This window comes from Cygnus olor, chromosome Z (assembly GCF_009769625.2).
Source record: "Cygnus olor isolate bCygOlo1 chromosome Z, bCygOlo1.pri.v2, whole genome shotgun sequence".
Taxonomy (NCBI): domain Eukaryota; kingdom Metazoa; phylum Chordata; class Aves; order Anseriformes; family Anatidae; genus Cygnus; species Cygnus olor.
The window spans coordinates 50,150,222-50,172,833 of NC_049198.1; the positions used below are offsets into that span (position 1 = coordinate 50,150,222).

The 22,612-nt window shown below is 43.3% G+C and overlaps 1 protein-coding gene across 1 annotated transcript in view; it reads right to left on the reverse strand.

Annotated features, from left to right (window-relative positions):
• SLC44A1 (solute carrier family 44 member 1) overlaps nt 1-4,505 on the reverse strand; it is a 65,741-nt gene extending 61,236 nt beyond the window's left edge. The window contains exon 1 of the mRNA XM_040541061.1: nt 4,239-4,505. Within this exon, the coding sequence (XP_040396995.1) occupies nt 4,239-4,265 (27 nt within the window). The 5' untranslated portion in view covers nt 4,266-4,505. The remainder of the gene's footprint in view (nt 1-4,238) is intronic.
• Between the last annotated feature and the right edge of the window lie 18,107 nt (nt 4,506-22,612).

Consider the following 22,612-nt stretch of genomic DNA (forward strand, 5'->3'; position numbering starts at 1 on the left):
CCTGCTTGTATGCTTCATCCTTCATACTGCTTGCCAGAGGCTTCATCTGGCGTCAAGGTGTTGAAAGGGAAACTAAACCTTATAGCTGGTGAAAGCAGAACTCACAACTCATTCTGCTTCTGCCCGTCAACACTGTTACTCAACTGGTCTTCTTCCTTCATCATATCCATGTCCACAATGAAACAGGCATGGTTTGGTGCCCCTTATATGCAGAAATTTGAGGGCAAGAACCTCTGGCAAAGCTATGGATGAAGTGCAATTAATGATAGGTATTATACGTAGCAGCACCTCACAGGAGACTAAAATGTCACCAGAACTATGAAAATATTTAAAAAGCTAGGAATTCTACATTTATTCTGTGATGCTTTGATAGCAGGTGCTTAATGGAAAGTTAATGGATGATCTGTCTTCTCCTCCTTTTAAAACGGAAAGCTCTTTTGACCAAGGCCACCAATAAAACCATCAAGAATAACATGTGCTTTGTTCACCTCACTTGCACCTCCAGTTTCCAGCAAGATTTGAAGCTCCTTCCACAAATTTCTTGGATTAAGCTTATAGCACAGAAAGTCGTAAGGGTTAAAACAATAACAAAAACCAATACAGTTATTTCCCAGACCCAACACAAACAGCAAGACCCCAATAAGTTTACTTGGTCCTATAACAGCATGTCAAAGCAAATACCTTGGAACTACTACAGTCAGCCTCTTCAATTCGTCTATAGAAGAGCAGGAATGGAGAAAAGATTCCGTATCACAACTACTCCAAGAAAAAGTAGTTTGAGAAGGTCCACTTCTTCCCACAACTTGTTCCATTTCATAACCTATGAATTTCTGTCTCCCATATACAACAACGCTAACTTTGTGGAACTGTGCTATAAACCAGACCAGTGGAACAATCCCAATTAAAGAAAGGTTGCTTGCTTAAAAAGAAAAACACCTGTATGGATTACTTCAGTCAAACAGGTTTACAGCAGAGCCTGACATTATGATGAGATGGGAATGACGAACTCTTACAGTACCTTCCGCAAATCCAGTTTATCATGGACTAATACAACGAGACAGCAGAAAACACCACTGGTGAAGGAGAAGACCAGAAAGAAAGGAAAGAGAATATTGCTACTCAACTGCAAACTTGAATTTTCTACTTCAATGAAATTAAACCTATTAGAATGAGTTCAGAGGAAGGCCATGAGGATGATCAGAGGGCTGGAGCAGCTCTCCCATGGAGACAGGCTGAGGGAGTTGGGGCCTGGAGAAGAGAAGGCTCTGAGCAGACCTTACAGAGGCCTTCCAGTGCCTAAAGGGGGCCTATAGGAAAGCTGGGGAGGGACTTTTTGTCAGGGGTTGTAGTGATAGGACAAGGGGAGGACAAGGGGCAATGGCTTGAACCTAAAAGAGGGTAGATTTAGATTAGATATAAGGAAGAAATTCTTCCCTCAGAGGGTGGTGAGGCACTGGCACAGGCTGCCCAGAGAAGCTGTGGATGCCCCATCCCTGGAGGTGTTCAAGGCCAGGTTGGATGGGGCTTTGGGCAACCTGGTCTGGTGGGAGGTGTCCCTGCCCATGGCAGGACGTTGGAATTAGATGGTCTTTAAGGTCCCTTCCAACCAAAACCATTCTATGATTCTATAAAGAATATGATATATAAAAAATTCTAGGGATATACAGCAACCATGCTCTGTTCTTGTCATGTGCTTTTAAGAGTGTGATTTTTTTAACACGGGTTTTTAAATAATCATGCAGATATTTTTCAAGTGCATGATTCAGATCACAAACGTTTAATTGATTTGTCAAGGAAAAAAAAACAAAAAACAACTGGAAATACAAGCACACACAGCTGCAGGGAAGAGAAAATAACAGTCAGAATATATTTGCAAATGAAGAGTAACAACAGGACAGTATCACAGAAGCTCTGCAAGAATACAACATCAAGACGTAGAGAATTATTGGCAGTACCAAAAGCAACAGAGGCCAGGGAGAGGAACAAATGAGGGGAAGCCTTTGAACTTGGCCAGAAGGAGTATGTGGAGAGCTTAATGAAGTAAATTGCAGCTCAGCACACAAATAGTATTGGAAGAACTTAGTATGAAGCAAGAGGAAAGAACGTACAACAACGGATTCAGATTTCATGTTCCAAGAGTTTGGAAAAGAAGGAAAGCAGACTAGAGTTGACTGTCAGTTTTACAGATGGAGGACAGTAATTCAGAATAAAAATCAGGTAGGGAATATGATGCCAGGAAAAGGTAAAAACCCACACATTTGGAGTTAAAATGGAATGAATGGGACTTTGGGGCCAGGCTCAAGCAAACATGAGAATCCAAAGCTAAACATGCCAATTCCAATCGTGTTTTTTTGGAAACCTTTAGATTCTGCAGGGAAAGAGATACAGGAAAAAGCCTAAGGCAGAGCTCCTGACAGCTTGCAAATTAAAGGAACTGGGAAATGAATCGAAAAAAAAAATTAGACAATTGAGTATGAAATATAAGACAGGAAGAAGACATTAAAGAAATCCACCTGGCTCAACAACCAGTCACAGGTATGTGCAATAACGTAAATAAGATGAGGAGGTGGCAGTCATGAGAAAGGACTTGGGAGATGCAGTAACTAAACAAGAAAATGGCTGGCAAAGTCACAACAGAAGTAATCACCTCCCTCAGAAGCAAAAATGAGGATTAGCAGATGAAGATCAAACAGGCCAGGGAGCTGAAGAATAAACTTAATGAGAAATCAACTTGATAAAGTCATAAGGAATGAGGGTGAAGAATCGTGATGACTGTACATCAAAGGATAAGACGAAGCTAAACAGGTAGAAATAAGAACTGAGGCAACATGAAGGAACGTCTGGTGGAACCCTGCTCAAGGAAAGCTTAAGAGGAAATAAGGAAAGGGGAAAATAAAAAGGCAAGGCTAGATGAGGAAGCCAACCTCTATTGTTAATGATAAAGGGAGGAGAAGGCAGACGTTAGACTGTAATGCAGTGTTGTACCATTGGTAGAACGATTTCTGCAAACAATATGCCAGACGAAACTGTTGCTGGTAAAATATTCAGCAATCACCTTTTGATTTGGATTTCCTGAGGAAATGCACAATTGCTCACAGTTAAGGAATTAAACAGTCAACCATTGTTTATAGCTCAGTTACATATACGGGATGCTAAGGTGAATTACTGTACCACATCTCGCTACACACAGGGAAAGCAAATGAAAGGTTCGGCAGCATACTATTAACATCACGAGATCTGGCAGGGGAGCGCAAATTTCACTGGAAAACAAGATCAGTTACATGAAACCTCTGAACAGGACAGACACTGAAAACATCTAATCCTCTATTTCTCCTGCATTTGGTGTAGCGTCACCCACAAACAAGCCTGCTTTTTCCTTTAAGAGCAGAACAGAACAGGGCACGGCAATTCGGATTGATAAAGAACACCCAGAAAGGGCCTATTAAACACTCACGAAAAGCAACCTGGGTGGAAATCGCGGAAAATAAGGCTGGAAAGGACTTCAAAACATTGCTTGCAAACATCAAACTCGCTCGCGGTGCTCCAAGTCTGCACCGGCTTCACTTGCGGCGCTCCTGACAGCTGTTTACTGCCGTGGTTTGAGCAGACCTCCACGGCACGGACCCCACGGGCTCCCCCGGCAGCCTGCTGCAGTGGCCTGACAGTTCCCAAATCCCCTCCTCGCATTTGGGGGGAACGAAATCCCTCCGGAATTCAGACCCCTTTCACCCCCCCGCCCCAACAGGCTCACTGCCTGCCTCTTACAGCGCTGCTGCGCAGGAAGGACGTCCACCGGACAGCTCTCTGCAGCGTTTTGCACGGGAAGGACGGAGCCCTCGTTAAAAAAAATAAATAAATAAACAAGAAGAAAAGGGAAGAAAGCCCCTGTCTGAAGGGCTGGCTTGCAAAAAGTCAGCCCTGTGATGAGTCATCTGGGACAGCGGGCGGACTTTTCCCCCCTCGAAGCTGGGAAGGGATTGGGGGGGGCGGGGGGGAGAGCCGGATCCGGCGACCACAAGCGACACCGCCGAGGGGAAACCGCGCTCGGGAGGGCACGGCCGGCGGGGGCTGGTCCCCCCCGGAGCCTCGGGAAAGGGGCAGGGCGGGGGGGTGGGAATAAATAAATGAACAGCGAGAGGCCGGGATGGGGTTAAGGGGGGGAGGGGGGGGACGGGGTAAAGGGGGACACGGGGATAAGGTGGCAGGGGGATAAGGGGGCAGGGGGACGAGGCGCTCACCTGCGCGGCGGAGCTGCAGCAGCCCATGGCGTCCCCGCGTCCCCGCCCCGGCGGTGCCCGCTAGGCGCCAGGCGGCGGCGGGCAGGCGCTGGGCATCCACCCGGCGGCACGGCCCGCCCCGGGGCGGTGGTGTTTGTGTGGCGGTGGCGGTGGCGGCGGCGGTGTCGGTGTCGGCGGGGACGAGGCGACGCTGCGCAGCCGCGGGGCCGGGCACCGGATCGCGGACACGGCACCGGCTCCGCCGCGGCGCCCCCCGGAGCCTCCCCCAGCGGCGGCGGCCGCGGTTGAGGGGCGGGGCTTGAGGAGGGGGGCGTGGCTTGTGGGGGAGGGGGGCGGGGTTTAGAGGGGAGGGCGGGGCTTGGGGCGGGGCCAGCGCGCCGCAGCGCGGGGGGTACCTGCGCCAGCGGCCGGCACCGCCTCCACTTCCCGCGCGGCCGGCGGCTTCCGGTGGCGCAGGCTCGTCTGCCCGGCCGCCCTGTTGCCATGGCAACAGCGGGCACAGGCCTCGCCTCTCTCCGCCCCCCCCCCCCTCCCCTCCCCGTTTCTCCCTCTCCGCCCGGCCCCGTCTCCCTGTGGCGGCACCGTGGGGTGCTGAAATGGTGGTCCTGGGCGGCGGGGGTGGTGGCGGCAGCAGGAGATGTGCGTGTGCTTCATCCCCGCGTGGGCAGCTGTTTGCCGCGTGTTTGTGAACCCGGCGTGGGCGAGTGGCTTTAGCCTTCCCCCCGGGCACGGGTTTCGGGGGCGGTTGTTTTGAAGTGCCTGCCCCCGTGGTGCTGTGAAGAGTTGGGCTTGGGAACACGTTAGGGCGATGAGAACCGCGTTGGGGTGGTGGGAACCACATCAGCGCAATGCAAAGCGTGTTAGGACAATCGTGAACCACATCAGGACCACGTGAACCACATACAGACAATGCAAAAACCACGTTAGGACAATGTCTGATGTATTGGTAACACACAAATTCAGGCTTCAAGCGTAGGCTGGACCACATCTGTAAACCACACAGTTAGCAAGTGCCTGAAAGCTTTTGAACTAGGTGAGGTCTTGTAGTCATTAATGGCAGCAAAGGCGACAGCTTTCCTCAGAATGAAACACCGTTCCCCTTGGAACCTCACAGCCCCTCAAAAGGTAAGTTTATGTGGCCCAGGAGTTTTATCCAAAGGTGGCCCGAATACATTAGGAGACTCCAAATTTTAAAACATTTTGCTGAATCTTTGCAGTGGGTTTAATTCGATCAGCACAATAGACTACCCGTGAGTAGGAATAACACCATATTGATTTCAGTTTAAAATGATCCTTTGACAGGCAGAATGAGGCAAAAGAGGCCTTGTGACTAGAGAAGGAGTCTAGTTTAAGAGGCTTCCAAAATAGAACTAAAACTGGCATGTGGGTGAGTTGTGAATCATAAGTCTTTTTTAGCTCTTCCTCAATGGCAAATAACATCACTTTCGCAATTTTCACTTTGGACTTTATAACACTTGGGCTAAAATATCTTTTTACCACTTGTACACACCCTGGCATTATTTTCGGTTGCTCTGCCAGATTCTATCCAAATATTTCTGTTGTATTTGAAAGTATGACCATCAAAGAACTGTTCTGCAGGAACGCGCTCTGGGAGGCATGTGCCTTTTGTGACTGACACTGGAACAGGTAACAAGAAACCCCTAGACATTCCTTGTGCGTCTTGGGACATGTCACTTTAGTTTCTTTGTTCCTCAGTATTGCCGTTTGTAAAATTGACCTTTGTCCCAGCATTTCTTTTTCAGTTGCTTCGGTAACAGCAGGATGATGAGAGTGCCATAAATGTGATTTAGTCCGTTTGTTAAATAGACCTTTTTTTTTTTAATAGTCCTTGCGTTTCATCCAAGTGTTGTCATTATAATTAAATACCGCCTTCTGCTTTCTAGTTACAGACTTCACACGTTCAGCACGATTATCAGAAGATGGTGATGGATTAAACACAGGCTCTGCCCCCCACGTTTGTGGGCTCTTTCCTGCCAATAGTCAAAAGCTCTGCGTAGGGGGAATGGTAGATTTGTAGTGATTAAAGAATCCTGGGCCTTCAGTGGCTGGAAGAGCATTTATGTAAAAGCTTGTAAAGACATACCAGCTGTCGCATAGGTAACTGGGGTTTAGTGTAAGTATGTGACAACTGTGGAAAGCAATTGGACAAATCCGAGCCTTAGAAGTAATCACCAGAGTAATTGCCCTTATCTATGCTTCTGCCCTGAGGAAATTAGTTGCATTTTTGTCAGGGATGCAGCAGCAGCAATAGAAGTCTGGCTTTCCTTAGTTCAGCTCTGCTTTCTTTGGCCAGTCACACAAAGGAGAGGAAGAGTTAAAAGGTTCTTTCTTATTCATGTTTGCACTTGCTTTTGTATTTATTCAGATTAGTATTTCAGGAATAAACTGGAAGGTAAAGAAAGGGGGATTGCTGAATCTTAATTCAGTAAAACATAAGTTGAACTTTAAGCATATGCCTAAGTACCTTTTTTAAGTCATGTTTTATGGATTTCTTTCTGAATTTGATTATAATCTGCTCTAAGGTATCTTTACATTGCAAGCTGTTACAGTGTAAATCTGACTGCCCAGATTTAGAGTTAATAAGAATCTAGGTCTTTTTCTGTAGCAGATTTGAATCTGCCCTTCTCCCTTCAGCTAAGAAGGATAAGCTTCATCTGTGTTTTCATTTCATTGCTAGACTCAGAATGACAGGTTAGAGTTTCTGAAGTACCATCTGATATTCCGAAAGGGAGCACCGCAGAGAAGGTCCTAAAATGACAAAATGGCTTTGGTACTTGAGTTAAATAAATTGTAGCGTATATCCAGACTGCTTCCACTCTAGGAAGTGTTGGAGGGGGAGGGGGGAACAAAAAAGAAGATAAGGAAACATTCCAGAAGGTGTGAAATATGTGACGATATTTACCTTTTCTCATGAGATGTAAGATCCTGACCTTGGACACCCATGTTTAAACACTTAAGTATTTTACGAAGGTAGAAAAAAATCCGTAGCTTCTATTACAAATTAACAGGAGACATGCCTGTCAAATAGCACTAGATAAAATTCAGATTTGTTGTATATGTTCCTAAATAAGAATGTTGGGATGGAGTTTTCAGGCAAGCTCTGTAATGGGCTAACTGCTTAATCAAAAGGAAGTCCAAATCTGCCCTTACTGTTGATGGAAGGTAAGAGTTACACCATGCAGACTAAATATCGAGTACTGCAGCAGCAAAGTGTTGTCACAGTCTGTGTGTTCCCCTCCCTCTTCTAAAAGACAAATTCAGCTTGTTATCATTACACTTACTTCTTCCACCTACCACTGAATTTGCACGCATGAATGCTTGGCAACGACTCTGTACTTTTTAAAATCCTGTCCTCCGTGTCTAGTCTCAGTATTTGTTTTTGTTTGTTTGATTGTTTGTTTTAATCTGTTTTAATATAGAATAACACACATTCCCTTCATAATCTGCCCTGTGAACAAACTAGCTGTCTTCCTTTATACAAGTCTGTCCGTGCAGGGTTTGAGAGTGATTCTGCTGATTTCAGAGCACTAATGAAAGTACAATGTAAGAAGGCATTCCAGTAAACACACTGCAAATAGTATGTCTCTGAGCAATGTGGTGATAAAGCCCATTCCCCTACTCAGGGTTTTGAGTCCACGTTATCTTCTATACCTAATAAACCACCTGAAACTGATTGTCTTCTTGAAGAGTTAAATGTGCTTTTACACTTGTTTACTGCTAGGGAATTAAGGCACGTGTGTTTGTGTTAAGTCACACAGGACACCAGTTATGGAACAGAGAACCGAAGCTGTATCTTGCGAGCTGCAGCTTGTACACCCAAGGTCCTGTTGGTTAAGTGTTAATCAGTCATGGCAAAAGCATTTGAGGTATCCCACTTAGCAGTTAGAATGACAGGATTCTTGCAGAATTTTTCACCTCTGACCAAGAGAAGTTATATACTGCTCAGTAACACTGAGCTCTCAGGTTAGAGCTAAGATTTTCTTCTTGCTGCCTTTCAGACCACAAAGGAACAGATAATTCAATGAACTTACCGGGAAGCTCAGAAAACCTGCTGTGATTATACTTTTTGCTGTAGTCCCATAAATTGATCAGGTTCAGTCTGTTTCAGTTTGAGAACTGGAGATTCCAAGGAAAGAGAAAGAGCAACAGAAAGCTTTCTGAATTAATCAGGAGGGTGAAATTTTCCTTCCCCAGTTCTGAATCAAGATTTTGGTCTACTGTAGTCTAGGAGATGTAAGATTTTGGTGAGAGGTCAGAAGTGTATGGTAGAGGGCCTGTCTATTGGTGGCTATCCAAGAAATTCAAGACTCATTAGAAGAATAATATTTTGGTGTGTTGGCAAAATGCCTTTGTAAGCATCTGCTCTCTGCCTACGGTAGTCCATAGATGGTATAATGAAAGTAAAATATCTTTTCTATATTAAAATATGTTGCTTTGCACAATTTAAAACCTGTTGGATTTCATTCTGATATTGGACACCTGTGCATGAAGAACTGTATGAATAGATCATTTCATGCAAGCAAAACATCTGTCAGACTTTTATATCATTATCAACCTGAGCTGGAATCACGCTGGCAATTTGTAGCTGAAATGTTCCATATCCAGCATCCAACTCACTGAGAAATACGCTCTTCATAAAATATTCTTTACAGTAGCTGGGATGGTGCTGATGCATGGTGGGGAAGGAGAGATGTCCAACTGATGTCACAGCAGTAACCAGAAAAACGTTATTTGTTTCAGCGTTGTGAGAAAGTTTTGTGTTGCCCAAAGGAGACACAGAACGCCAAGCGCAATTCTTCCAGCAGAGGCGGTATCATCATAATACATGATTAGCCATTACAATCTCTTGTCATTTCGCTCTAGGAGAATTATGGCTCTCACACTGAGGATGTATGACTACAGATGGAGCACTGCCTGCTACAAACGTCTTTACTGCTGCAGTAAATCTCTTGGAGAAAAGTTACTGCATAAAACAAACAAAACAAAATCTATGCTAAAAGGGACCTGTCATTTGTTTTCTTAGGGAAGGTGGTATGAAGGGAGGTTCTGTTCCACTCTGCACTCCTTAATGTCATGCAAGGAAGCATTCATCAAGGAATATTCAGCTTACTCTCAGAGTAAGACAAGAAAGGAGACATGGCAATATTCAGTGTGTTGTGTGACTCAGGCTTTCTCTATAGTACTTTGTGTGAGAGGGAAGGACAGACAGAGACGTTGCTATCCAGAGGCTGTCTTAAGCTGTGGTGGACTTTACATTAGCTGTATTAGTGGCCAAGCAGAAGTTGCTGGACTGTGGATGCCCCCTCTCTGGAAGTGTTCAAGGCCAGGCTGGATGGGGCTTTGGGCAACCTGGTCTGGTGGGAGGTGTCCCTGCCCATGGCAGGGGGTTGGAACTGGGTGATCTTTAAGGTCCCTTCCAACACAAACCATTCCTCAGCTCCACAGTTCTATGACACTGTTCTAGACAATTGGCTGTGGTGGATGTCTGCATCACCTGCAGAACTGGCATTCAATTCAGGTGCAGACTTAAGACCAAACACGATGCTTTACCATCGACACAAACACTTACGGATGCACTGCAGGTGAACAGACACCAAGGGAGATCAAAATACTGATGGGTAATCTGTGTGTGAGTCCTGGAAAGGGCTGTTTTGAAACTTGGAGGGTGAGTTCTACCAGCAAGGTGGTTAGAGAGACGGGACTGTCAAAGGGCTCGACCTAACTCAGCTCCATACTGTAGATGGCAGAACACATATACAACCAGTGCAGATGGCAGTGACAGCTAACAAAAGATGTAAAGGGCTTCTCCGTGATTTGCACATGGTGTTTTTGCTCTAGGATGGGCTTCAAAGGCCCCAACCTCATTGTTGTGACTGGCTATCCGAAGAAACTCGCTTGTGGTTGTTCTCTGTGTCACTGGTGTTCACCTTTAAAATGAGGGTATCAACAATTTGAAAAGCAATTTATTTTTATACAGTGCCCCCATTCCAATTAAAATAAGTACAAATATATGTAAAGAGGAATCAAGATCTATTTGAAATTGAGGTTCCTAATTTACATTTCCTACGAATGCAGACATACTTATCTTTGAGCTCAAAACAAAGTGCTTTGCTTATTAAGTGCTTTTGCCTGTAAGTGCTCATAAGGATGTCAGAAAAACGAGTGTTAGGTTAATTGTTCTGCCTCAGACTAAATACGGAGACTTTCAGAAGTTCTGTACACCCATCAGCTCCTGTGAATCTCAACTTTCTTTCTGAAGAAAAAATAAATAATAATAATCATAATAATATTCCTTCTTTAAGCAAATAACCTTTGAATGTGATAGAGCTAGTGTGACCTATCTGGAGGACTTCCATTCTTACCGGTCCTGGACAGCTGTATGATGCTGTGAACAATATATATATGCCTCCAGGTTGCATATGTTCATTGGTATCAGATATTGCACTGCCCGTGACCCCTGAACGAGGCTTCTGCTGGCTGAGGACAGGTGTGAAGTGTGCATTTCGTTATTTAATTCTCTTCCGCTGAGCTCTGTAGAAGACAATGGCAATATTGTGAATCTGATAGGTGAGAATCTCTGTTGTTGTTTCAGGATAGAATTTATCTGCATACCTCTGTTACCTATGGGAATAATGGATTTAATGTGTTCTGACAGCACCCGTATCAGAGGAACAGCATATCTATTTTCCTCTGCAGTTCCTGGAGTAATGGTATTTCAGCGATTACTGTAGCATAACAGCACTTGTTTTTCTAGAACGATACTTGTTAACAGTTTGAGAAGTCATTCTGTGGTTATTAAGAAATGAGGCCTCAGTTTGGCAAAATGTGTTTATGTAATAGTACCACAAAAGTCCACAGTACTGTCGACATGCTTACCTTTAAGCTCATAACTAAGTGCTTTGCTTAGTGAAAGCCTGTTAGTGTTCATAAGAATGTTGGAAAATCTGACCTGGTGCTCCATTAATTTTCCTACCTTGTATCATTTTCAATGACATTTGCAAAACCTTAAATTTATCCCCTTCAATTAAATGCCTGGATAAAGCTCTTCTAGCGCTCAGATTCCACATATTTCCATTGCTTTGTTCCAACAGGTCTACGTTTCTTTTAAAGTCATTTTCCTTTCTGTATTGGACTGTGTAGCCTGCAAAGGTCCATGATCAAGGTGACAACATGCTACAATGCCACAAATGGGATACATTCAATTCCAGACATCTACTGTGCACTGCAGTGGATGTATAATCAGTTGGGTAATTACTTTAACACCCTTTCTTCTCAACAATACAGCATGGGAAAGACTGGCTTTTGCAAGTTGCAAACATATAATAGAACCACGGACTACAGTGGACAAAAAAAACAAGCCTCTTTTTACTGTGTGCAGGGCAAGCTGACCTGCACTTTGACAAAAATCAAGATGATTGTATCTGCAGTATCTGTTTTGTGCCATCAACTTACTACACAAAAATATGTCATGAAAAGAACAAGGGGAAGATGGGTTAAAAAAAAAAAAAAAAGACTAAAGCAACAACAAGCCCAGCAGTCTAGTTGTAGTAATTCTCCAATAATGAGGACTATAAAATGGTCAGCATTGTATGAGGTTTAGTAGATTATTGTCTGGTGGTCAAGCAAGCTGAGTTCCGTTTCTAGATTGGCCAGTGGCTTACACTGCTAGTTTATACCACCTGTACGCTGCTAGCATTGTGCCTGTAACAGAAAAGATATAGGGCAGTAAGATCATTAATTGTAGGAGAATGCTCTGCAATCTCGGGAGAGGATTTTACTTCTATAGAGAGAGTTTTCCATAGAGCCAGATTATCAGCAGGCACATATATCAGCCTTTCTGTAGCTGATGCAGCCTCATACTAACAGCTGTGGGGTCCAAGGCCACAAAAAGCTTGGGTGGGTGAAAAAAAAATCCTTGCCCATTTGCAATACTCACTGTCATATAAGCACCAAAGAAAAAAACATTGAATAATGGCTGACATCATTCTTTAGAAGAGTATGTTCTATTAAATTCTTCAAGCATTTCTTCTTATCAGCAGTTTTATCTTTGATTACCAGGTCTTTGATTACCCGGAGGCTATGGACAGCCTGCAGAATAAGCAGAGACACAGTTGTTTCTCATTGTTCGTTCAAACTCAGAAGTATTTTACAGGAACACAATCAGTTGATGTGTTTTGTTTGTTTGTTTTTATTTTCTTCTGGCTACATTCGTTTCATTTGGCAAAGTAATGGGCAAATAATACCCACTGAGTAAATTGTTTTATAATGTGTGGGAAGCCAGACTTTGTCTATAGGATTTTTTTTTATTTGCCCATCCCATAATGGTTAACTGAACAGTACTCCACAATATTCTGGTTTCTCTTTGCTTCTTCCTGACATCATTCAGATGCCAGCCTCTAGTCACCTGCATCAGGCTTACCTGCTATTACCGCTTCCATTAGCAATACTTTTTAAGTTTCCAGGGAGGAGAATACTTTGAAAATAAAAGCAGGAATAGTTTGTCTGCAGATAACAGGCTGACAGGCCAAATGTTGTAGCTTCACTTTAAGATACTTGAAGCTTCACTGGTTGAGCAGGTGACACTGAGAAACAGTTATTTCGCTGTCTCCTTGCAACAGGTGGCAGACAAGCAGAAGTGTTTAGCTTTTGTTGCAGTACTAATGAAAGTACATTTATGACACAGAAATGAGACATTAGTGTGAAGGGACCCAGGTAGCAGGCATAAGAACACGAGGGGAAGGTGGGATGAGTGTTAATAATGAACTGAAGAGGTTCTCTTTATTCCTTCTGTCACCGTCCCTGTTACCTTGCTGATTAGATTCCAGAAACCTGACCAAGCAGCCAGCTACGTGTAGACCTCGACGGATGCTGGGTACAAAAACTGCAGCTTTACCAGTTTTCATGTTACATTGGAAAACACCTAGGGTGGGATACGGTGACTGGTAGGGGTGTTCTTGTAGCCATTTCTGGTAAGGGGTTGGGGAAGAGCGCAGAGTGCGTCGCTTTCGAATTCCAGAGATTTGGTGAGACAGTTTTCAAGCCAAAAGATGGAAAATATGGAAGAAGGGTCTTGGTTTGTGTTGCTGCTGCTGCTGCTTTGGATTTTTAACAGTGCTGCGGGAACATTATTTTACGGAGGTGGAGCCTACCCATCGAGTCTATCCAAGGTAGTGGTTTGTAATATCCAATTACCAAAAGCCTTCCTGCAAATTTTAAAGTAGGTGAGGAATCCTCTCCTTGCTTGCTCCGGATTTTCGTTACGTAGGGCCCGGAGGGCACCCCCTTCAGGGAGTTTAGTTGGCTGACTTGAGTTTAGCAGTCAGAGCCCAAGGTCAGCTCCCTCACCGGTAGGAACTGTTGTGAAGGAAGCTAGAGGCGAAGGCCTTCCCTCCTCTCCCTTGGGGGCTGCTCTTATGCTGAGGCCTTACCACTGAGCCCTGCCTGTGCAGCATCACAGCAGAGGTGGCAGCTCTCAGTCAGCGCCTGACTGCTCTCTCTGCCAGACGTGACGCTGGACTGCCTCGTCACTGGATTGTGTTTGACTCTGCCTGCCTTCCCTGGCCCTGACCCAGACCTGGGTGTGCTGCTCTGCATCCTGGCACCTTGTTGGTGAGGTCCCTGCTCGCACCAGCCATAACGAAGCTCCAGGTTCCCCTTCCCTTGTGGAGTGGCCTGCTCCCTCGCTGCTTCCCCACGCAGACAGCTGGCCGAGGACGTGGCAAGTCTGTGTTTGGGAACAGGAGCCATGAATGAATGAAACCAGTAAAAGGCAAGAAGATTTGTGCATGAACAGAGAAAACGCTGTTTCTCTGACTGTCAGACTACTTTTGTTAGACATTGGACTTAACACAATAAAACCTCCTTATCACTGGTATAAGGTGACCATCCCACAATAATAGATTTTAGTAGCTGTTTGTTCTGCAGTTTAAAAAAAAATTAAAAAAAAAAAAAAAGATTTGACTCCACATTTTTTCTTTCTAAAATATAAAAAAGCTGCTTAATGAGTTGATCAGCTAATTGCTAAGGTATTGCAGATGATGTTGGAACTAGTCCCCTGCTGTTTACTCATTTTCCAAGTGAAAGCCTTACTCATTGAACAGTTGGTTATGTTAGGGCTAATGACAAAGGGCAGACTCCAATATAGACCAGGCATTGTACTTCAGGTGTCAAAATTATCTTCTCACAGATTTAAAGCAAAATTTGTGCATTGCCACAAGACGTTTCAGCTTCAAACAGCTTGTGGTTTTCAGTGAGAAACTGCTTATGCAATATTTCTTAAAACAGCAAAAGAATCCAATTGCTATAATGTGATGACAAAGTAGAAGTTTCAAAAGCATCAGTTATGATTGAGAGACTTGCCCTGCTTTTCAGCTTTTATCCCGTCATGTTTGCCAAACATCTCAACCTCTAGGGCTTTCGTAGAGTAAATGTCATCCTACTGCAAAGCTTTTTTCTGATCAGAGCCACCAGTTCCATGTCTCCAAAGTACGAGTTCTGCTGCATAGTGCTGGTAGCTAGATAAGGGAAGAGGGAACTATCATCCCCTAGTGGGTGGATCCAGCTTTTTTAATGGGCAAGGGTAACCTATGAAGGAGAGCTGACCACATCTGGTTCTTCAAAACAACTCTTCTGTGGTGGATTTTTCCCATGGAGTATTTTCCTGTGACATTTCTATATCTTCTTCTCAGACTTGGAGGAATAAATAACCTCCAGCTCAGCTAATGGGGTGGGACAAGGGACCACATTTGCTTTATAGTGCAGATGCACACGGTTGTGAGAAGGTTTTGTTCTGTGAGTCATCAAGAAGCCATTAAATGGCATACGTGGTACACTGGTAAAGGAGAAGCAGAGGAGCTGCTCTCACTCCAGGTAGAGGATTTTGGCTCCTGCTGTTACTGTGTTTTCTTTGACCTGGATGTGAATGAATACGTGTTGCAGCAGTTGTTCTTCCCTGTTAGATCCTAGGTGGGTATAAATATCAGTCTGTATTACACGTTTGATAGGGTAATAGATGTTTTGTGTTGTTGTTGAAATCAGTGACGCATTATCCAGAGCTGACTGTGACTTCTGCAAAGGAGTGTTCTGTCCAAAAAAAAAAAAAAAAAAAAATCTGGAAGGAAATAAATTCTTATTTCCATGTGTCCATTCCAGTATGCCTCACTACTCTGAAGTAGGAAAGTTGTACCCAGTTCTGAGTTGTGGTCTAGGGACTCTTCTGATGCAAAGAACTACAAATGTTTTAGTTCTGGTTCTGATGCAGAGTGAATTTCAAGCTGATTGTCTGTATACAAGACTTTTCACTATATGCTTTCCAGAGGCCGCTGTGCTTTGATTCTGATTTTTTTTATTTAAACAAAAACCACCCTCAACATGCACACACACATGCAAGACCTAGTGTTAGCTCTGAAAAGCAGACCTTTGGTTCTCCATCCTGAGGAGATGGAGTTGGATGGAGAACCAAAATCATTAGTCATTTAGGGATCGTCTGCAGTATCAACCTGGGAATATCCAGGCTAGCGCTGGAATTTTCAGTCTTCAAGTGTACTTGTAGGGCAGTATAGTTCATAACACCAAAGCTGCCTACACATCTGTATGAAGAAACAGTACAGATATAATAGTAGGGTATCTCACCTGGGTTGAACCTTCTAGATTTACCGCATCAGAGATCTCAACGCCCTTCTCCACTGTGCCCCTAAGACATAGTTGCTGTCTTCAGTAACATATGCACTAATCAGTTCCCTAGAAGGAGATAAAAGCATGTTTTCTGGATCTCTTCTGGTATCTACGCAACTTTCAATTTTTTCCCCAATGTTATTTTTTGAATCCAATTTGTTATTGAAACAAACGCTGCCTTAGTGGTTCTACTTTCAAACAGTAACTAGATTTCCTTATTCCCTGATCAGAACAGAACAGGACAGGCTGAGAAACCAGATGGAGCTGGAAGATAAAGATGTGTATTGTGGAACAAGAATCTGGCATCATTCTCTCTCCTACCAGAATCTTGATGTGTTTAGTTGTTCTAATACGTGGCTTAATCACCAACAATTTAGCATTTCTGTTTAACGTGACAGTATGGAGGAGAAAAAAAACAAGTGGCTTTCCGTTGATTTGCATATATTTATTTCATAGCATCGTTGTGATAATCCTGGGTGCCTTGTTTTCCAAGTGGTAAATATGTGCTGTACAGAAGGAGGTTCCAAAAGATTTTAGGAATAGCGTTTTGACAAAAAGTCTGCCATTCATCAGGGGGAGTAAATACTTTCTATTTTACTTCCTTTTTTTTCCCATTCACAGTTGAAAAAACTCTGCTTAAACGCTATAGCTCCTACCATGAAACCAGCTAAAGCTAGCTATGCTGAAGCGCAGTTGAAAAGCTTTCCTGAATACCTAGCCTTCTTCTCCTAAGACGAGGCTGAGTGGCTGTATGAAACATGTCATTTGTGTAGACATTGGACTGCGCACTCCTCTCACTTTGTTGTAGTTCCACCAATTCTAATGGAAATTACAGAATTACAGATGTATGAGGAAGAACAAACCATCTGACTAGAATGAAAGCCCTGTAGCTTTCCATTCCAGTAGCTTTTTCTATAGCACTGTTACTACGGATATAAAGCAGATGCACAACTACCCAGAGACAAAGGATTTTCTACTAGTTTCTGCAAGGAAGAGGGAGATAGCAAGCCTGGATTCTATTTCCAGCTCTGGCCCTGCCATGTTTTTAATGATTAATTGCAGGCTTTATTAATTGGTAATACAGGCCTGTAAGCAGCTCAGCTTTATGCATCTTTAGTTTAACAAGGTGTAGAAATGGAGCTCGTCTTTTCAACTGCAGTTTTCTATCCATTTACTCACCCCTTTACAAAAGCTTGAAAAGTGTTTTGCTGTAGGTAGGCACTGTGAAGTGCAGCAGGTAGTAAGGAGTTTGCAACTGTCTGTCCTAGGAATACTTCCAAGGCAGATTCGTAGAAGCCAGTTGTTTTAACACATTTCTAAACACCATGTTATTTGCCATTTTCCTTTATGACAGCAGGCACGGCTACGCTTTCTAGCTAAATACTTTATCTCCTCCTGGAACTTTGGCACATGCACAGGACAATGAAAATGAGGTCGCAAGATCCTCGACAGAGAGGAGCACATAAATTGTCACTGGATGCAATTGGTGTCCTTTTTATGTATAGCTCAGCTCAGAGGACTCCACCTGCCATTTGGGAAATTAATGGCCAACATGCTTCGGAGACGGTGCTGATTGCTGGCAGTCCGTCTGGAGAACGGTGCTGCGAAGCCTCACTCTGCAAGGGTTCCATATGTGAATTCTGAACACAGGAAGATCCTGCTGGAATCACCACCCACATCAGCCAAAGGACTGGAAAAGAACATCGGTGTCTGCCTTCATCCCCTCTGCCAGTGTTGTGCTTCTGTGCAGGCAATAGCTGAACCCACTTGCTGAGCTCCCTGAAGGCAAGGTCTAGAGTCATCAGCGGTTGATGCGTGCTGATGAACCTTGAGAGTGGGTGTCTACATACTGGCACAGCCATCTTCTCCATGCACTGCTGAGCAGCATGCCGTCAGCCATTCCCCTTTTACGCTCTGAGCAACATGCATGCATGCAGGCAGGCTGCCTGGGTGAGCCCTCGGTGCTGATGGGTTATGGCACGTTGTAGCTGAGCCAAGCTGCCTTCAGGCCTTTCATTGACTATAGGTTAATCTTCCTTGGTCACTAGGTGGCAGAATTGGCGTTATTAAACCACGCGGGATTTTTTTTTTTTTTCCTTTCAATGCTTGCAAACTACTCCGTCCCTGCAGGTGAGTTAAGTCTTGACAGAGGGAGCCATGTGAAAGGAACAATCAGGACTCCCTCTCAAGGATGCGATCTGTCCTGCAGCTGATGAGCCACTCGCATTATGTTGGATTCAAGACGCGGGCAGATTTGACAGGTTCTCCTATTAACGCAATCCTCAGGCTTGGGTTTGTTATCAACAGAGGCTCAACCCTGATTCCAAGGAACTTTTCTATTTCATGGATAATATTTCTGCTTTTCCTCAAGAGGAATGTGTCCCTGAGACAAATCCCGTAGTTCTTTTGGCTAACACTGGTGAAAATCTAAACTGATGCTACAGCACAGGTTATTTTTGAGCTAAGCTCTTTTTGCAAAGTGTTCTAGGTTGATGAATCTTTAGGTCACAGAATATAGGGAGAACATTTAAATAATATTTTTAATTCCAAGCACCTTTTGACATTGGAGAATGCCCAGGAGTCACATTTAACAGGAATGTGATTTTACAGAGAGATTAAACTGAAAAAAAATCTAGACACATTGCAGAGAAGTTAAATATAAAGATACATGAAGTAGCTTTAGATCCAATCAGCTTCTAGTTTGATAAGTTCATCCTGAAGTTGCTGTATCTTCTGTCCTTGGCCATAGGAAGGGTGGGTCAAGTTGAGCAACAAATGGGGAGAACAGGGTCTCCCAGTCTGGAATAATCCTGCTGTTTCCTGTCCTGGTAGATCTGCTGAAAGGCAGGGTTAGGAACTGTTCTGTGCTAGGGCAGTCATGCAATATAGAAAAAAAACACTCTTACCATCTTCCTTAATCCTATAATTGTCATATTTTGCAGCCCTATAAACTTTGGAGAGAGACTCTTCAGTAATTTTCCCATTAGAATGGCTGGAGGAGGGAGTACAGCTTGTCCAAACAGTGAAGTTTCTGCCTATCCATGAAGAAGCATAATATTCCAGTATATGGGTGATGTAGGAACATCTGTCTCCCCATGCATTTCATTCCAAATAAATAGTTGTCATGGTAGTGGCAGTGTTCAGGAGGAACTTGCTAGTATGAGAACTTTTTCCAAGTGTTCACAGAGGCTGAGTGAGATTTCAAGATTTTGAACCAAAATCTTTGGACCTTGAGAGGAATTCAAGTGCTAAAAAAAAAAAAAAAAAAAAAAAAAAAAAAAAAAAAAAAAAAGTTATGATATTACCTAGCTCATGTTTTGCATTTCAGAGGCTTCATAATATTCTGAACCATGTTCTCAGGTCTCAGTGTCCTCAAACTTGAAACCTGAATCAAGCTACCAACTCTGTGGCTTGAGCCCACTGAGAATTATTCTGTATGCACAATTCAGTGCTTTTAATGGAAGGAAATTGGTTTGCTGTGGTGATTCAAGTAATTTTATATTTTCTTTCTGCTTCCCTTGGGTCTTTGTACTCAAATGTCTTGTTGCCATTCTTTTAAGAGTTTTTTTTTCTCATTTTTCTTAGCAAAAATAATGTGTTTCTGTTGAATGTGAAAGTGGAATCTTTGACATATGTTAAGAAAAGCCGCAAGAAAAGTTCAGCATTGTTCCTTACCCAAATTCAAAACACACATAGTAAAAGGTGAGATCCAAACTCTAATATGTCAAACAAGTGTTTTCTTTGCTAGGAACCTGAGGCTTACATTGTGTCCCACTATTAAACTTCTACATATTCTGATCAAGGTGCCAAATGCAAAGCTTCTGCGCTTGTACACCTGGCCATCACTACTGGTTGTGGTGGTGGACAGGGAGGGAGCCATATAGAAAGAAAACTTGAGAGTAAAGAAAATCTCACAGTCTTAAGAGTGCATTTGCTCCTCTCTCCACTGAGAAAGGCAGGAATCTCCGTGCTTCATGACATACTGTGGTCATGCCTGTAGTTGGGAATCAGAAACAGCATCTCCTTAAACATTTGAGATGGAAGCAATGTTTATTTTTGACTCTGCCGTATATGGCAGCAGTTGAAGACAAGTTGTTTGGCTGAAATTCTGGAGGATCCAGTCATTCCATTTCTGCTGTCTATGGAATAAGCGCCCTCGATTTTTGCTTAACATGAAAAGGAAAAGAAATCAGTCTCATTTTACTATTCATACGCTATGATACTTTATTTTCAAGAAGGCGGAAGGGTCCCTTACAACACTGTAGTCAATGTGTTTGTACAATTTGTAAAAATATTATTTACCCTCATTTGGAATTTGCAGTGAGATAGCCATCTTACCATTTGTACATTCAAAGACCTGATATGCCACAGAGCTGCAGTAACTGCATATCTAATTTAGAATAAAAGAGCTCACAGCCCTAGGATTCTGCTTTTTTTCAGCATCTAGCCTTAGAAGTCAGACCTGTTCTGTGTTCAAAGAAGAGAGCAGCTACTTCTTTGTGCATACAAGAATTCTGCACTAGAATGAAGGCGGAAAATATTTTTAGCACCCAGCATTTGGATGTCAGCAGAAATGCTCTTAACTACTGTATTAAAAATAGTTTTGCAATGACAAAGTTTTTATATCCCAATATTTTGGCTGTTCTTGCAAGGGAGGAGTTTTGATATAGTGATATAAGACTTTGTTTTATTACTGGGTTTTTGAAGACAACAGGATGCTTCAGAACCTTTGATGACTTTTCAGAGATGGTTATTGGCAAAAATCATCCCCCACAGGCTTCTGGTTTGTTTTTTTTTGTTTGTTTGTTGTTGTTTTTGTTTGTTTGTTTGTTTCTCCCCAGGAGGTGACTTTATTTAAAACATAATTAAATGACTTTATCAGAAAGTCTTCCCACTGTACCTTCTTGCAGGTCTGTCTGGCATCTTTGTAGCAAAACTCAGTCCCAGAACTTGGTGGACATAGGGATCCAGTCTAGCTAAGCACTTTACACACACAGTGGATTTCAACCAAATACTTAAATGATTGGCTGAAGGATACTGAACTTCAAACACATGCATAACGTTTAACTGCCTGCTTGGTGCTTTGCTTACCAGATGCTAGAGTTCAGGCTTCTGGGCCCAGTATTTGTTTGTGAGTTGGAATGTCCTGTCGCATAGTCTCAGAGTGCATGAGTAGAGTTGGTAACCACTCAGGACAAAAGGAATTAACTCTGCAATACCAGCGAGAGAGACAGCTTGAGTCTGCCTTCCCCGATGAGGGAATTTGTCTCTGGAAGGACCCTATTGCAGATAGCTGCCAAAGTCTTTGCTATGATGCCTGCTTCCTGCTAGCTGCAATTAGTTCATCTGAAAATCATACTGCTTAACATGACAGGACTTGAAAATGAGAAATTCATTAACAGCAGATTTACTGCACTGTGAGCTTCTAGTTGCCAGGCATATTGGTGTAGCTCTCACTGACAGGACTGATGGCTCTTCCTTCTCTGTCCAGTCAGCAAAATAGCATTGCCTTTCCCCTCCTTCCTGTATTTTGCAATGCTTTTGCAAGTCAGCACATAGAAATCATCTGCATGTGTTTAGTTAAGCAGAGCAGTGCTGGACTGGCAGGCAGTTAGCGAAACCAGAGGGATGGAGAAAATCTTACATTCTCCAGTCATTCTCTTTACCTGCAGGGGTGCCGTTGCTGAACTACTGACCAAAGCATGTGAATATACGACAATTTGCAAAAGAAAGGAGGCATCTCTCCAAGCCGTTACAGAAGAAGAAAGCCACGCTTCATACCCTTGTATGAATACACCAATATGTGCAAAAGGGGCAAAAAGTGGCTGGTTTAAACTGGTGATTAGTCTGCCCTTCCACAAAGACAGACCGCAGCATTTCTCTCCTCCTTGTTCTATTTTATAAGAACATGTGAAGAGTCATATTTGGCCAGACCTCAGCTCTCGTTCTCTAATATGAGCCAAAACACGGATTTTAGGGGGAAGTGTAAGAACAGAGCAAGGATCCTTTAATGTTCTCCCAGACTCTACTGAGAGGATTTGGTATGGACGTTGGGACTTTTTTCCCACAGATCTTTCTCTGCTATGTGTTTTCTGTGTAGCAGTCAAGCAGATCTGTCTGTAGTGTATTCAGATGATATAGCTCCTATACCAGTGGGAGCACCTGTGACAACTCCCAGATCTGAAGTAACGCTGGAATGATTCCAGAAGAGGGAAAGTGATCCCTGTGCTTTTGGCTAGCTGCTGGCTGGAAGCGTAAGAGTTGTATAACTTGTCAGAGTGCTACTTACATGCTACTTATAATCCATCAGCATGTGACTGGTCTTTCTCATCACCAAGGAACTTGCTTGTGCAGCTAGCACAACACTACATTTAGTCTCTGATTTGAGTTTGTTTCGTGGATCAGGACACAGGGATTGTTTTCATTGAATGATCAAACTGAAATTGCCTAAGCTGACCCAGTTATAATAAATTTGATTGTGTTTTCACTTAGTTTATTATATGCTATTATTCCTGGCAGACTGTGTCAGAAACTGTTTCATCAGTGAAAGCAGGGTACTGGGTATCTGATTGTTTTTTCGAACAATACTCTGGCTTTTCATATAGAGCTATTCAGACTGAAGATGATCTGCTACCAGATTTTCTGTCTTCTAACAAATCTGATTCTAACAACATAACAAT